General features: G+C 46.0%; 1 protein-coding gene across 5 annotated transcripts in view; it reads left to right on the forward strand.

Annotated features, from left to right (window-relative positions):
• CPEB1 (cytoplasmic polyadenylation element binding protein 1) overlaps positions 1 to 14433 on the forward strand; it is a 100041-nt gene that overhangs the window by 83222 nt on the left and 2386 nt on the right. For all 5 annotated transcript variants that reach the window (XM_060157784.1, XM_060157777.1, XM_060157762.1 and 2 more), the window contains 8 exons: positions 2305 to 2531; positions 4320 to 4572; positions 6937 to 7050; positions 7366 to 7455; positions 8333 to 8469; positions 11658 to 11856; positions 13153 to 13247; positions 13852 to 13932. In XM_060157784.1, coding sequence (XP_060013767.1) covers positions 2305 to 2531; positions 4320 to 4572; positions 6937 to 7050; positions 7366 to 7455; positions 8333 to 8469; positions 11658 to 11856; positions 13153 to 13247; positions 13852 to 13932 — 1196 coding nt within the window. The remainder of the gene's footprint in view (positions 1 to 2304; positions 2532 to 4319; positions 4573 to 6936; positions 7051 to 7365; positions 7456 to 8332; positions 8470 to 11657; positions 11857 to 13152; positions 13248 to 13851; positions 13933 to 14433) is intronic.

A 14433-nucleotide genomic window follows, 5' to 3' on the forward strand; every position in this document is an offset into this window, starting at 1 on the left:
AATACTCAGTCCCAGCCGGGCACTGGGTACCGGCACTGTCCTACCCAGTGTCCCTGCTCAGCCTCCTTGGCTGTCCCCATGGCAGCTCCCCAGTATCTCCCACTTACCTTCAGGATAAAATCTAAACACCCTAATTTGGTTTTCGAAGCTCTCTGTGATGTGATTGTTACCTCATCATTCACTGCTCTAACCTTGTTTCCGTAAAATGTGAAGAAAGGTGAGGCCCTCTTAGGGCAATGGTACCACTTTTAAGACCAATACATGTGATATGTTAGTTTTCACAGTGCTTTTTTTTTTTTTTTGACACGTCTTGCAGCAGCAGGTAGGAGCCTGGAATAAATCTTCACATCTCCTGCCCTCTCAGGGCGTGAATTCCAGGGGCTTGGGCTCGGTGTTTCATTTAGGTAGGGGTTTGTCAGGAGTATTTGAGAAATTTGACAAAAGTATTTCTGATGGGTGTCAGAATCTAAGCGTTGAGGGACACTTAGTTTCAGCATACCTGTGCATATTCAGTGCCTGTGCTTGGGAAACTGCTTTGAAAGTCCTAGTTTTAAAAGAATGTTTCCTTAAGAAAGGAAGTCATAAACTAAGTAATAAACTCCTTGCTGAAGATGGTAAAGCTCCCCCCTCCCCAGCACACATACATGTTAGACTGGCTAGATTTAAAAAACCAACCCTACTGAGTGTTGGCCAGCATGTGGAGGGACTGAAATTCATCAATGCTGGTGGGAGGGTAAAATGGTACATCTACTTTGGAGAACAGTAGGACAGTTTCTTTAAAAATCAAGGATAAATAAACACAATAAAATAAACACATCCACACTATTCCCTGCATTAAAAAAAAAAATTGGTACACCTACCTTATTTTGAGCTGAGAGGGAGGTGGTTGGCCAACGGAGAGCAGGTTGGTCTGATCTTGCACATACCCTCTGTCATGAATACCCTGAAAGAATGCTTTCACTTTGATTTCATGCTTAGAGAGGTTTATTCCTGCCTCAGGGGGCTCACCACAGCCCCAGCCAGACATTCAGGCTGACTTTCAGGCTGACTTGGACCCTGAAAGAAAACCAGCTTTGGTGACCTGTGTCTCACTCAGGTACTGGTGAGTAATTGTGAGGTAGAGCCAGTCACAGCCACCGTTTATTGAGCACTTTCATATGTAAACGCATTATTTTGGTTTCACCACACAGCCTTTTTGAGGGGGATGTTTTCCCCTTTCTCCAGATGAAAAAACAAAATCAGATTAATATGGCTTCTATCTTACCTAGCTTTGGTGCCACCATAGCTCCATGGCCAAAGCCCTCTTCCACCCCCTCCTCATGGATAAAAGGGTGTTTTGCTTTGCTTTGGATTCCTTATTTCCCCAAGGCCAAGTGTGGGAAAATGCTGCTCTCCCTTGCTGTCCTCTTTACCTCCCTTATCTTTCCTGGCCTCTGCTTCACTCTTTTTTGATGTTTAATATTTAAATATTGTGCACTGGGTACTGCTGTGCTGAGCACTTTCCATCTGCTGTCTTAATTATTGAACCCTCCTGACAATGTTATGAAATAGTTGGTATTCCACCCAAGATGCCATGAGAAAATGGAGACTCAGAGAGCTTCCCAGAGCACGCAGCCATATAAAGGTGCGTCAGACCCAGGGTTTCACCCCAAGATTGTCATAAGCCAGAGCCGGCTTAACCACAGCATCACTCTGCTTCCATCCTAAATGTGTGAAGTCCAAGGGTGCATAGAAGAGAATCTGCATATGCTAGAATTTTGCATAAAGGAATCTCTCAGATGAGATGGTATGTCATGCTCTACCAGACTTCTGGGATGTGCCATGAAGTTCTGTATTTTAGCTATGTAGTGTTAGAAAGGTGGGAGTTCCTCTAATAAACACAGGAAGGAAGGAGTATGGTTTGGGGCTTCCTAATTGTGCTGAAGGCATCTCCTATGGCAACACGGGCATGTGTGTCCAGACATTAACAGCAGTTGTGACCAGGGTCCCCAGTGGTACAGGTTCCCAGATGCTGGCCCTGACCCGCAAGCCTGGGTGGCAGAGAGCAGGAGTTTTGCTGCTTCTGTTGCAGCAGGAACGTGGGTCTTCAGAATGCCATCCTGTCCCTTCCGCTCATGGACCCCGGGTGTCTGTCTGCTTGTTACACTCTTAACTGCGGCTCTGTCATGCTTTCGGTGGTCGTGGCTTGGTCCATCTTGCTGGGTGGCTGTGGGAGGGAAAGGCAAGGGCTCTTGGCTGGAAAGAAAACTAAGAGGTCATGAGACTTCCTTTTTATTTCCTCCCTTTTTTTTTCTCTCTTCCTAGTATTGAGCATGCTCCACAATCCATTGGGCAGTGTCCTGGGGAAACCCCCCTTGAGCTTCCTGCCTCTGGACCCCCTTGGATCTGACTTGGTGGACAAGTTTCCAGCACCCTCCGTTAGAGGATCCCGCCTGGACACCCGGCCCATCCTGGACTCCCGTTCTAGCAGCCCCTCTGACTCAGACACCAGTGGCTTCAGCTCTGGATCAGATCATCTCTCAGATTTGATTGTATGTAACTTGCTGCAGAGTGGCGTGGGGAGAGCACGTGAGCTGGAGGTGGGATGCATGTCCACTAGAATGCAGGCCGCGAGGTGGCATGATGGGAGGTGTGGAGACATGTATAGAACTTTCCATCCTCTCGACAGAATAGAGGGTGCCTCGTATACCCATTATGCGCATTGAGCAGTACATTTCAGGACCTGACCTGAGGACTCTACAGGTTACTCCAAGAGCCCTTGGGAAAGTTAGTTTCAAAAATAAATATGGGAGTCCTGGCAGTGTTCTGTTTCTTGACCTCCATGGGTGTTTTCTTAGCCTTTAAACAATATCATTTATGTACCTTTATGTATGATACCTCAAATATTTTAACTGATGATTTTAAGAATCACAAGTTCGTAATCAGTGGGGCTAGGGTTTTAATCCAGATCTGACTCCAGCTCTTTTCCAGAGGCCATGACGAATCCATGAAATAATGTCTCAGAGTTAATCTTTGCATCTCCTGCTCTGCATCTACAGCCACGTGTGACATGTGTGGCACTCGTGCTAAAGGGAGTTGGAAAGTGGATTACGATAGATGAGGAATAGGGGATATTAGAAGTAAATATATAGGAATGGCAGGGAGAAATCATCCTAAAGTAAAATTCAATTTAAGGTGCCTTCTGAGCCTGCTTCTCTACTACCAAAGCCACTGAGCTGACTGTTCAATGAATATAATGGCTATTTTCCTTCCCCCTTCTCTTCCGTATCCAAGACTGGCAACGCTGGTTGTTGCCACGTCCCATTCATAGCATGACCTCTTAGGGCCCACCTTGCCTCCCGCCAGTCTGTCCTAGGATATGAAAGCTGGCATTGGTCTCCCCACTACTCCCTGGTTTTATCTGTTCAGGATGTGTTTCCAGAAAGGTAACTACAAGCAGGGCTCCTTTTGATTCTCTGGGCTGCAGTTTTTATTCCCCTATAAAATGGGATTAGATGGGATGCTTATATATATATATATATATATATATATATATATTTTTTTTTTATAATTCTTTTCATTACTTTATATGGGCCTTAGTCTTGGAAATTTGCCTCATAACCAGCTTTAATATTTTGGGATTTCGTTTAAAGAACTTTTCTCTGATTCCCACCCCAAAGGTTAATTGATGAAGGGGTATGAACAGACAAGTCACAGAAGAGGAAATAGAGGCAGTATTTGAACTTACAGGAAATATTCTATTGAGTGATTATTTTAGTTTATTTTTTGATAATGTGGTATCATTTCTACCCACTTAAATTAGTAGAATTTAGAGCCTTGACACAAGCTTGTTGTTTTTAGAAACTTGTGTTCTCATACATTTCTAATAGAACACAGAACCTTCATAGAAAGCATTTTGGCATTCTACGTCTAGGAATCTGACCAGAGAACACACAAAATATGAAGAAGCTACGTTTTATTTAAATGTTTTTTAAATAAAGTTTAAAGCTTTTATTTATAATCCTGAAAACTTGCAAAGTATCTAAATGTTTAACAGTAGGGGGAATAGGTCAGTGGAGTGTAGCTTGTTCCCTAAATAGAATATCATAAATTAATTAAAAATGGTTATGAAGACTGGCAACGTGGAGAAAAAGACTGAACTGGGGAGAAAAGAATTTGTTTAAATTATGGTATAAGGACAGCTAATCTTAAGAACGCATAGGAAGAAAGTCTAAACGAAAATATATCAAATATTGGTATTTTTCATAATTTCTATAGTGTGATTATTACTTTTGTAACAACTGTCCTTTAAAAACCTATCTTCCTTTTTTCTTCCCTAGTCAAGCCTCCGAATTTCTCCTCCCCTGCCCTTCCTGTCTCTGACGGGGGGTGGTCCCAGAGACCCTTTAAAGATGGGGGTTGGGTCCCGGCTGGACCAAGAGCAAGCTGCTCTGGCTGCAGTCACGCCCTCCCCAACCAGCGCATCAAAGAGATGGCCAGGAGCTTCTGTGTGGCCGTCCTGGGACCTCCTTGAAGCCCCCAAAGACCCCTTCAGCATAGAGAGAGAGGCCAGGCTACACAGGCAAGCTGCAGGTGAGTGTGGCTGTGGGCCTGCTGGGGGCCTGGGGCCTCGTTCTCGGGCAGTGAATAGAAGTGACCTTAGTTCACAGACTGGGGAACTGTCCCCAAGAGGCCTTGACTGCATGGTGAAGTCTGCTTCTGCACAGAGTGGTCTATTCTGAGGAGTGAGTGCTAATGCGGACACACGCGGTAACCTTTTTGAGGCTGAGCAGAGAGGAACAACAGATAATCTGGCACACTGGGTTGTGCCTGTTAGGGGTTGGATCCATCTCTGACTTCCGCTCTTCTGTGGAGATTGTGCACTGCTCTCGCTTTTGATTCTTTTCACAGGTGCATGTGTTCAAGAGAAACCCTGGAAATGGTGCCTAGAATTTTGTCTCCCTCCCCCTTTCTAATTCAAAGACAGGTCACGCACAACCCACGCTGGAGCTTTCTTCCCCAGGGCTGTCTGATTGGTATACACAGGGATGCACTGGGGGTGGGTGGTCCATTTGTCAACCTCCAAGGTAAGGGATGTCCCCAGGTGTACTGGTCTCTCAGGAACCCTTAGATTCTGTCGTTTAAGTTACCTTAAAATCCATTATTAAATCTGTTCTTCATCTTATACCAGTACTTGGAAGCAAATGAGCTGTATATGTCATTGTTTACTAGTGCTTCAGGGAGATGCTCACTGACCACTATTGTAAGGTTCTGGAATTGATTAAATGAATGTTCAGTTTCTCCATTCCCTTTGTTTCCATAGGTTTCAATATGTCTGTCTTTCTACTCACAGAGCTAGACCTGATCTCATTCTCCCTAGCAGTGCTCCTGCCCTATTTTAATGGTTTCGGCAATCTGTTTGTACTTTCTCTGTTGCCATTGTTTTCCTGTGAAATGACTTTACTGTGCTTTTGGATGAGGCCATTATATCGACTTCTGTTTTTGTTTGCAAAATATTGCTGATGGTGCCTAATTTCTTGCTGTAGCAACACATTGGGCCTATGCCTTTTAGAGAATGACCTTCCATGTTATTGTCCTGAATGAAAATGGTGGTTCATTTCATTAGCTGTCTGCTCCAGTGCTGGAGGAGGAGAGTAAAATAGGCGAGGACTAGCCAGTTCCCACTAAGGTCAGTCTCTGATCTGGAAGGGCACGGACTGAGTGGGGACAGGATTAAAGACCGATACGATAGAAGGCCCGGTGGTGTCTCTTTAGGTACCATAACGATAGCTTTGGAAATGATGGGGAATTGTTCCGACTTGGAACAGTTGTGACATTCTTATCTTGGGTTGCTGGTGCTGGTTTTTATTGGCACTGTCCTAACTTCTGTGAGTGATGAGTTCAGGGAAACAGTATAATGTTCCTTATTTGAACATTTGGAGAGAAGGTCCATTTGGACCAGTAAGTATTTAGGATGTTGTATGAAAAATTGTCCTGTTTACTTTCAAGTACAGGCATACCTTGTTTTATTGAGCTTCATTTTATTGCACTTCACAAATACTGCATTTTTAAAAAAATTTTTATTGTATTTTGGAGTGTAGTTGATTTACAATGTTGTATTAGTTTCAGGTGTACAGCAAAGTGATTCCGTTATACATGCACATGTATCTATTCTTTTTCAAATTCTTTTCCCATTTAGGTTATTACAGAATATTGAGCAGAGTCCCCTGTGCTGTACAGTAGGTCCTTGTTGGTTATCTGTTTTAAATATAGCAATGTGTACATGTCAGTCCCAAACTCCCAATCTATCGATACTGCATTTTGGTTTTTTTATATACAAATTGGAGGTTTGTGGCAACCCTGTGTTGTCAGATGATGGTTAGCGATTTTTAGCCATAAAGTATTTTTAAATTAAGGTAGGTACATTGTTTTTTTAGACATAATGCTATTGCACACTTAATAGACTACAGTATAGTGTAAATGTAACTTTTATATGCACTGGAAAACCAGAAGATTTGTGTGACTAGCTTTATTGCAATATTCATTTTATTGTGGTGATTTGGAACAAAACCCTGCAGTATCTCTGAGGTGTGCCTGTAATTACAAATTTAAATTAATTAGTATTGTAAGCAATGACTAGATAAAACTGCTTTCTGGTTATATGTTATATGTATGAAAATAGCTTGAGTTGTGATCATTTTTACCCTACACATCTGGTTTGCTATTCCTCTCAGTTTTAGTGGAGACAGAACTAGTGAATTAGGGTTATCATACTGGGCTGACTGGTTTGGTGAGGTGTAAGTTTTCTTGCTTTTCAGAGTAGTCATGGATGTTCTCCCAGGCAGCCAGACTAGGACTGTGGCCTCTTTCCTCCTTCCTGGATAAAAGTTCACCACAGAGAAGGGCAGTGACTTTGTTAATTCTTTGACTCCTGTTTCTCTTTGTCTTCTGCCAAAGCTGTGAATGAAGCCACCTGTACCTGGAGTGGCCAGCTTCCTCCCCGGAACTACAAGAACCCCATCTACTCTTGCAAGGTGTTCCTAGGAGGTGTCCCTTGGGATATTACGGAAGGTGAGCTCTGAGACCTTCTGCTTCAAGTGTTGAAGGTGGGGCATGTCTTTCAGGAACAAGAAACTTGGACTTGAGGCCAAGAACTGAACCTCTGCCCGGGCACAGGGTATTACAGGAGCAACTGTGATGGGAAAGGTGCACTTCATAGACTCCTACAGTGCTTCTGTGTCTGTTGCATACAGTTGTCACCTGAGACCAAAGGTCAATTCTGAGTTGTCTGTCAAGGAGGATGAGCCCAAGAGAATACTAGTGGCCCTGTGCCTTCCTCGGGAGGATGGTGTCTCAGTTTCTGTCATTCTTTTCATCTCTTTGCAGCTGGATTGGTTAACACCTTCCGTGTTTTTGGCTCTTTGAGTGTGGAGTGGCCTGGTAAGGATGGCAAGCACCCCCGGTGTCCTCCCAAAGGTAATATGCCTAAAGGTAATAAAGACATGGTAGGAGCTTTTTTTCCCTCCTTAGTATGTAATTGCACTGAGGGACGCTGGGGTGTCACAGCTGCATGATGATAACAAGGTTTGGGCACTCCACGGCACAGAACTTTCAGCTCTCGGCACTCCTTCTCAACCTCACACACCCTTCTGTTTCTTCTGAGCCAATGTTCCATCTGTCCAAACTCACACTGCAGTTGGAGCTCCCTGTGAAACGGCCTTGTGCACTTCCCTCCAAACCTGAACCCCAGCCGTTCCTGACCTCTCAAAATGAGGCGTTTGAAAAGCTTTCCTTTACTTGCCTTTCCTTCCCAGTTACGTTGTTGCCTGACCTAATTCTGAGCTCCCTTTGGAGTTAGCAGGAATGAGGACCAAGCATCTGATTTCTCACTGGTCTGAAATGAGATCCCTTCCCTGTAGAAAGGAGCAAGTGCTATTTTCACTCTGCCCCATCTTCACTGAAAGTGTTCCGATGAACTGAGCCAGTGGTCTAACTAGGCTTTTAAAGGAATACCTCCATCCCCTGGCCCCAGACCTGTCATCGCTCCTGCCCCCAGGAGCTGAACATGCTTTGTGTTGTGGGATAAAGAGCTATGTGGTAATGATAGGATCCTCTGTCCTACTTTGCCAATCCCTTCCCTTACTAGGGTGGGAGATGGTGTGCTTCTCCCTCCGTTGGCCTGGTTGTCCAGCATAGCAAATGCTTCCATTCAACAAGACTTTCAGGAGTAGGACAAAAACGTGTCTCACCCATAAGGCATCTTTCTCGGAAGAAACTCCCTGCCGCAAAACCAAGGCTGAGGAGTTAGCCACCTGAGGGATGTTAATGCAGTTTCTCCTTCCATTGGATATAGGGTATGTATATCTGGTCTTCGAACTAGAGAAGTCTGTCCGGGCCTTGCTTCAGGCTTGCTCTCATGACCCGCTGAGCCCAGATGGCCTGAGTGAATATTACTTCAAGATGTCCAGCCGGAGGATGCGCTGCAAGGAGGTGAGTTGGCACAGCGTCCTTTCTGGATCGGGTGATTGGCATATGAGGCAGTGGATTTCATGGGGTGGGTGGATACACAGGCTGCAGACAAGTATCCCTACTGAGGCAAGGGGGCTGCTCTTCTTGCCCCACGTTGAATACAACAGAACACTCTCAGCTGCATTAACCCCCCACCCCGCACCTTTGGGCCATAATGGTATGTATGTGCTTCTACCCATGGAAATCAAACTGTCTCCCAGATCTCCTTCTATTCTAGCTAGTGCTTCTGTCCCAGACCTCTTGTCTTAGAAATGAAATTGAAATTAGCAGCTTTCTCTGCTTGGACTTAACTGAAAATCTACAGTTGTTTCTCCCTAGTCCTGCTCTCAGGATGTGCCTTCTCACCTCCTAATCTGTGGTGGGTAGACCCCTCTTTAGCCCACATCTATCCATGGATGACTTCTTCACTGCCATTCAGGGCTTTATTACTTACTATCTAGTTTCCTCCATCTGGTTCTCTCTCCTTAGGCCGTCTCTGGTATCAGCCTCAGCATCGTGAGTCTCTAGCATAGAGCCATCCTGCCTGGGAGCCTCATTGCATATTCTTGGACCCTATCTCAGGCTTACTAAGTCAGTTTGGGTGGAGTTTAAGAATCTCCACTTTAGGACTTCCCTGGTGGCGCAGTGGTTGAGAATCCGCCTGCCGATGCAGGGGACGCATCGGGGTTCGTGCCCCGGTCCAGGAAGATCCCACATGCCGCGGAGTGGCTGGGCCTGTGAGCCATGGCTGCTGAGCCTGTGCATCCGGAGCCTGTGCTCCGCAACGGGAGAGGCCACAACAGTGAGAGGCCCGCATACCGCCAAAAAAAGAAAAAAAAAAAGAATCTCCACTTTAACCAAGTTCCCCAGTGGTGCTAGTGGGTGGTGTTTGAGAACCACTTGTCAAAGGAAGTTTTGAACTCAGGAATCAATGTTATTTTTTAAAATTTGGTTCCAGAGTACATTACTTTTGTGATATTGGATGAGATATTTAATATCATGAAACTTCATTTCCTCATCTATAAAATGGAAAATTGAAATGCCTCTTTTAGTAAGAAGATTAGCAGTTGCCAGGGGTTATGAGGGCAGAGGGGATGAATAGGCAAAGCACAGAGGATTTTGAGGATGGTGAAGATACTCTCTGTGATACTGTAATGGTAGATACATGCCATTATACATTTGCCAAAAACCCATAGAGTTACAGTGGTAAAACAAACCCCAAGTGTGAACCCTAATGTAAACCATGGATTTTGGACAGTACTGACGTGTCAGGGTAGGTTTCCTGATTGCAGCAGGTGTGCCAGTCCTGTGAGGGGTGTTGAGAGTGGGGGAGGCTGTTCGTGTATGGAGGCGGGGGGGCGGTTATATAGGAACCCCACATTTTCAGCTCAGTTTTGCTGTGAACTGGAAACTGCTCTAGAAAGTAAAGTCTACTAAAATCTGTAGGGTAATGGAGAAAATGCCTGTTTTATTGAGACAGTCACATTGGATTTAAAAAAAAATGATGCATGTGACAAAGCTGGCTCTTTGTTCTACGATGTTTCCTGGTGTTAGTTCACATTTATTTTGTCCTCTGGCTGCGCACGGTGCCCCGCAGTTTCCCTGCCTCCTTTCTTGCTGTGTGGAGCTCATGTAGTTATCACAACTTATGATGCTCTGGGACTTAACAACATGCTCCTTCTTCCCTATCCCCTGCTTTCACAGTGAGAGGCTGCCATTGCAGCACCACAGGCCCTCACCCTCCTCAGTGCCCTGCAGACACCTTCCTGCTCCTAGTCCCTCGTCACCGCATTGCACAGTGTTTGAATAGCTTTCTTTGATGCATGGGCTGTAGGCAGCTCTGGTTCTCATATCTCTCTGACCCTCTATTTCCTTTGTGTTTCCCCCTCCACACCAGAGTAGTAGGTATTTGATTCCCCCCTCTCTTCTTCCCCGTGTCAGACAAGTTACTCACTTGTGTGGCTCTGCTCTTACCTTTAGACCAGACTCACCTCTCTAGTCTCATGTCCTACTTGAGCCCCACCTTCCTATGGGGCCTTTCTTTGGCATGTCCTATAATTATAAACTCTTACTTTTAAGAAAGCTTGGAAAGCGTGGTGGCTGTTGGGATGTGAACCAAGATTGTGATACTTTCCCATGGTAATGGAAAAAGCAAGATGGGCTTTTGCATCTTCCAATGAAATTGGCTCCCCCTGGTAACTTCTCCCAGGCTATCTCATCTCAAGGTTATCTAGGTCTAGAACCCATCAGACCTGATTCTTGTTTTCCCACCATGCCCAGTCAGTCTGAATTCTGCAGATTCTCCTGTTGAAGAGTCTTCTTGATCTTGGCCTGTTCTTTGCCCAGTACCACCAGCCTTCTCCAGGTCTTCATCAGCTGTCCTGTGAACTACTGTTCTGCCTCCTTGCTGGTTTATGCCTCAGGTCTCTTCCTGCTTTGAGACCCTTTTTTTTTTTTTTTTTTAAAAAAAAAGATCTTCACAGATTAATCTTGCAAAAACACTTACTGATCATCTGTCAACTCACTTCATTCTGGAGCCTTCTGTCTGCTATGCCAGATTTTGTTCTAGGCTCAGGATTTAGAAGCAGAGGACATGGTCAATTCCTGCCCTAGTGTCACTCTGCTCTGCAGAACCTCAGTGTTCTCCTGTGTGTGACTTTTCACACTACCTCTCTCCAGTTACTCCCACTGTTCCTGTCACAAGCCCTCTAGTGAGTACATTGGGCCAGTAACCATCTCATACAGATACCTTCAGCATCCCTACCCTCTGTCCTTCAAGCTCCTGTCCTGTCGTTCTCTGTGAATCCTTCCTGTCCCAAGGACTCTAGACCATGCTGTCTGTTCATCATTGTCCATGGTCCTTTGTTGGAACCACATGGTTGAAGGTTGTAACAGTGCTAGGTTCCTGGGTATGACAGTTTGGGACTATTTTGCTTACTCTTCAGAATGGGTAGACTACTACTCTACCATTTTTTAAAAAAACCGTTTTGGACTCATGGACTCAGTAAAATTCAAGTCTAGTTGTGTTGGGGTGAGGGTGGCTTGCCGAGTACCTGTGTGCCTGGGACTGTATGGGGCTCAGCTTAGCATCTCCAGAGCATGTTCTTCTCTATACGAGAGCCTTTTTCTGGCTCCCTACCAGGGCTGATATACCTTTGGGTGGTTTTTAGGTACAAGTGATCCCCTGGGTCTTGGCCGACAGCAACTTTGTTCAGAGCCCATCTCAGAGACTTGACCCCAGCAGGACGGTGTTTGTTGGTGCTCTGCACGGGATGCTGAATGCCGAGGCCCTGGCAGCCATTCTGAACGACCTATTTGGTGGTGTGGTGTATGCTGGGATTGACACAGATAAGCACAAGTATCCCATTGGTAAGTGTCCCACTTCTGTGTGGGAAAGCTGGGTGGCCCCTGGGATGTAGACCAAGATTGTGATACTTCCCTATGGGAGTGGAGGGGGAGACCTGACTCAGACCTGCAGATCAGCATATACCAGCAGTATAGCATCTTTTTCTAGATAAGCCACCAGTACTGACCCCTCTGTACCCATCCCTCTCCCACCACTTCCCTTGAAGGGGAGAAAAATTGATAGGAGGTGAAAATGAAACAGGAACTTTGGTTGGAAGCTCAGAGTTAACAGCCAAACCAGTCTGAGACAGACAACAGGTAATATTTCATTAAAAGGCCAGGACTTTCCTGAACTTGCTTGGTTTCCTTTGTTAAGAGGCCTTGAAAAGCGGCCTTGTCTAGGGTCAGAGACCACGTGAGGCTGAAGGAAGACTCTGGGTGACTCAGCCAACAGAGTATGGTCATGGCCTATGCTGTTCTAGTGTAGGGGAGTCTGGGGGCCTAACCAGTGGGTTTTGGTCAGCCCCACTGGGAAAGGAGGGCAGTTTCCCAGTCGTGGTAGAACAATCTTAGTGGTGGGGTTTGGAGGTGGAGCAGAGCCTCAGCTTCCTGATCAACACATGGCTAATCCACCTTCCCACATGCTTCTTCGTCTGCCCACCCACACAGAATCTGGTCAGGAAGGAGCATCTTGTGCCTTTCAGTGCCGCACCGCAGATTGAGAACAGGGACTTCAGAGGCTGCAGGGGCAGAGGCGGCACTTGGCAGGATGAGGCTGCTTCCGGCTCTCCTGCTAGGCTCTGGAGTACCTCCAGGCCAGGAGGGCCTTGACTGCTGGGCCTGCCTTCAGAGAGGTGTTCTATCTGCATCTTGCTTTCCACTCTGAACCCTTGTAACCGTGCCTGTGCATCTGCTTACACGGAGGAGTCTCTTCCCTCCTCCTTGTGGTCAGCAAGTCCTCCCCCCATTCCTGAGGGGGTTGTGCCATCATGGTCTACAGCTACACTGTCTGATACAGTGCCACCAGCTGAATGTGACTCTGAGTGCTTGAAGTGTGCCTAATGCCACATGTTGAAATGATAATATTTTGGATATATTGGGGTAAAGAAAATTAATTAAAATTAATTCCACTACATTTTTCTTCTTCATTCCACTACATTCATTAAATGCGGCTACTAGAAAACTTAAAATTACCTAAGTAGCCCACATTATATTTCTATTGGACAGCACAGCACTGATCTAGGAACAGGGTTTCCTGAGCGTTGACAAGTGGCGTTTGGGAGAATTTGGCTGGAAGGTAAGTTTTCCTGTTTTTCCTAGGGTCTGGTCGCGTGACTTTCAATAACCAACGTAGTTACCTGAAAGCAGTCAGTGCTGCTTTTGTGGAGATCAAAACCACCAAGTTCACCAAGAAGGTGAGTGGGCTGGTCTGTACCCTCACTCTGGGCCATCTGAGAGGGGTCTGGGCCAGCCACTACCCAGGGCAGGCCTGAGACGGAAGCTGTCCCTGTGCTGGATATGCTTTGGGGAATGAGCCAAGCTTCTGAGGACACACTTGAGGTGAGGTTTGGGTTTGGGAGGGGCCTGGTCTTGGTCCACTCGGGGGGATGGGAGCTTGGGACTGTTGAGCCTCCTCAACATGTGGGGTGCCTTCCTGTGCTGTGTTATTTGGCCAGCTTTGCAAGGCAGCCTGACTTCTATTCTCCAGCCTGACCTGCATTTTCTGATTGCTTACTTGTTGCTGGATGATAGAGTGCCATGGTCCGGTTTGCCGAGAAGACCAGGCAGTAGTGTGTGTGGTTGCACACACTTTGTAGAGCCAGCCTGGCAGCTTCTGCAGTTTGGGCACCTGCCGTCAAGGATCTCTGTACTCTCTGCCTATAGTTCTCTCTGGGCCCCCCTTAAAACAGGAAGCCCCCTGTATTCATATGGATGGCCCATGACATGCCCTTCTCTTCTGGCCCATTTGGCCTCCTGGTGAGAAGCAACCACTTCATTATCCTGTTTTGCTTTGTGCAGGTTCAGATTGACCCCTACTTAGAAGATTCTCTGTGTCATATCTGCAGTTCTCAGCCTGGTCCTTTTTTCTGTCGAGATCAGGTGAGTCCCCTGGGCACTTGAGATGTTTATAAAATCCCCGCCTTCAGTTAAAGATTGTCATGTCTCATTTGTCACATGGAATGTTGGAGTTCTCAGGTGCCTCACGGTTGTCTTAAGAGCATAGAAGAGGCAGCAGTAATGTTTGCTGATGATTAGACCCAGAGACACACTTGACCCAAAACTGTTGGGAAGGCTCGTTGAGTCTTGATACTTTGGCCTTCTCCTTGCCTGGGATGTTGGTTTTCAGTGTGGCACTATTGGTAATGGTGATTTTTGAGGATGATAGGAACCTGCTGGGCGTGGTCAGCAGTACCTATGAGCCAGGCACTGTTGTTCTAAGTCTGAGGCCTTCTAGATGGATTTTCCCCTATGCATGGAAGCTTGCTTTTTTTACTTCTGAACCTCTGGACTGTTTTGATATTTGTACCTGGTTTGTACCCAGTTGTCACAAGCAGGCAGAAAGCAGCATGGCAGTTTTTGTTGAGTGTTTCTGGGTGGTGG

Source organism: Lagenorhynchus albirostris, chromosome 1 (assembly GCF_949774975.1).
Source record: "Lagenorhynchus albirostris chromosome 1, mLagAlb1.1, whole genome shotgun sequence".
In the NCBI taxonomy this organism is placed as follows: domain Eukaryota; kingdom Metazoa; phylum Chordata; class Mammalia; order Artiodactyla; family Delphinidae; genus Lagenorhynchus; species Lagenorhynchus albirostris.